Source organism: Cyprinus carpio, chromosome B4 (assembly GCF_018340385.1).
Source record: "Cyprinus carpio isolate SPL01 chromosome B4, ASM1834038v1, whole genome shotgun sequence".
Taxonomy (NCBI): domain Eukaryota; kingdom Metazoa; phylum Chordata; class Actinopteri; order Cypriniformes; family Cyprinidae; genus Cyprinus; species Cyprinus carpio.
This window is the reverse complement of record NC_056600.1, coordinates 1,361,890-1,364,389: the sequence shown is the minus strand read 5'-3', so window position 1 is coordinate 1,364,389 and position 2,500 is coordinate 1,361,890. Positions and strand designations below refer to the sequence as shown.

General features: G+C 25.8%; 1 protein-coding gene across 1 annotated transcript in view; it reads right to left on the bottom strand.

The window, feature by feature from the left end:
• The window catches only part of LOC109068158 (glutamate receptor ionotropic, kainate 2-like), a 51,074-nt gene that overhangs the window by 34,019 nt on the left and 14,555 nt on the right, over positions 1-2,500 (bottom strand). Inside the window, exon 3 of the mRNA XM_042721535.1 lies at positions 913-1,170. Within this exon, the coding sequence (XP_042577469.1) occupies positions 913-1,170 (258 nt within the window). The remainder of the gene's footprint in view (positions 1-912; positions 1,171-2,500) is intronic.

Here is a 2,500-nt window from a genome sequence, read left to right as displayed (position 1 = left end):
ATTTATTTATATTTTAAATTTATATTTTTACAAATTTATTGACTTGGTTTATTGACAAATCTACTTTTTTAATAAATATTTTAATTTTTGTTTGTATTTACAAATATCTACATTCTTAATTATAAATATGTACATTAAAATTTTTATTTACAAATATTTACAATTTGTATTTTTATTTACAAAAATGTACATTTTTATTTTTATTTTTATTAAAAAAAATTACATTTCGATTTTTTACATTTATAAACATTAATGTTTTTAATATTTACAAACATTTACATTCTTAATTATTTACAAATATGTACATCTTGATTTTTATTTATACATATTTATATTTTTGTTTGTGTTTACAAATATTTACATTTGTTAATTATTTACAAATATGTACATCTCCATTTTTATTTACAAAAATTAATTTTGTATTTTTATTTACAAAAATTTACCTTATTTTTTATAAATATTAAAATTTTTGTTTTTATTTACAAATATTTACATTTAATTTTTTTACATTTCTAAACATTAATGGATTTTTTATTTACGAATATTTACATTTTTAATTATTTACAAATATCTACATCCTTATTATTATTTATAGATATTTACATTTTTGTTTTTATATTTAAATATTTGCATTCTTAGGTTTTATAGGTTTTTTTGGTCTTGCAAAAATACAAGTAATACCAATTTTGACTGAAATTTACACAAAACTGATCTAAAAATGATAATAAAAAATATAATAAAATATTTCTAAGATGATAACTGTATGGTGTAATATTAGCACTGTTTGAAGTGTTTATCGCTGCATACTGTGTTCTGTTTCACATACTGTTCTTAAAGTGCAGCATGCAGTGTGCACACTAGTGATCTCTACAGTGTGCTGGTGGTCTGTGTCTGTGATTGGCTGATGCTCACCGGTGCTGTCGTCATACACCACCGTCACCATCCTCCACCTGAAGAAGTGCACGAGGTCCAGTATGGCCCGGCTGAGCGAGCAGAAGTCCGGATACAGACTGATGTAATACGAGTCTCTGTTATCAGACACCTGGTGCTTCCAGCGCGTCTGTATGTGAGGCACGCCCAGAGCGTTCGAGATCGACTGCACCGCATTGGCTGAAGAGCTGTGGGAGGGGCCAAAGATCGCGGCCACGCCCAGGGACAGCTGCTCGCAGGCTGGTGATTGGACAGCAGAAAAAACACAGGGCCAATCAAACAGAGATAAAAGCTCAACATTCTTGATCATTTAAAAACTTTTACATTCTTGGTTTTTATTCACAAATATTTCATTCTTGAGGTTTATTTACAAATATATGTGACCCTGGAGCACAAAACCAGTCATAATGGTGATTTATACATCATCTGAAGCTGAATAAATAATCTCTCCATTGATGTATGGTTTGTTAGGAGGACAATATTTGTCTGAGATACAACTATTTGAAAATCTGGAATCTGAGGGTGCAAAAAAACCTAAATATTGAGAAAATCATCTTTAAAGTTGTTCAAATGAAGTTCTTAGCAATGCATATTACTAATCAAAAATTAAGTTTTGATATATTTACGGTACAAAATTTACAAAATATCTTCATGGAACATGATCTTTAATTAATAAAAGAGAAATGTATAATTGTGATCCATACAATGTATTGTTGTCTATTGCTACAAATATACCTGTGACACTTATGACTGCTTCTGTGCTGCAGGGTCACATGTACAGTATATTCTTTAATTTTATTTTGAATATTTAGAGTATATTTTTAGTTTTTCTTTAAAATTATGTAAAAAAAAATTTTTTTATTCTTGATTTTTATGTACAAACATTTGCATTCTTTACTTGTTTACAAGTATTTACTTTTTTGTACTTTAAAAATATTCACATATTTTGGTTATTTACAAATATTTATATTTTGTTTTTTATTTACTTTTTATATTCTTGTTTTTTTTAAAAGAAACATTGACATTATTGGTTTTATTTACTAATATTTACAGTTTTGGTTTTCATGTATCAAATATTTACATTCCTGGTTTTTATTTATAAATATTTATATTTTTGGATTTTATTATTATTACTTTTATTTACCAATATTTACATTCTTGATTTTTATTTATATTTTTATTTTCAAATATTACTGTTTTATTTACAGGTGTTTACATTCTTGATTTTTGTTTATAAATATTTAAATTTTGTTTTTATTTGCAAATATTTGATTTTTATTCACATTTTTATTTTTATATACATTTTTGATTTACAAATATTAAATTTTTGTTCTAATTTACAAATATTAACATTCTTGATTTTTTATTGACATTTTTTTTACGTTCCTGAGAAATGTTTAAATGCATATATTTTTTTTCACTTCTGAGGTGATTTTGTGTGTTTAGTAGCCCAACAGTATAAATCTGCTCACGTTGTGTTTAGCTTTGGATCAACATGATGATATAATTTATTCCATCACACTCTCTGAATAATTGCAGACACGTTTCTCCTCCCTTTGCGTGTGATTTT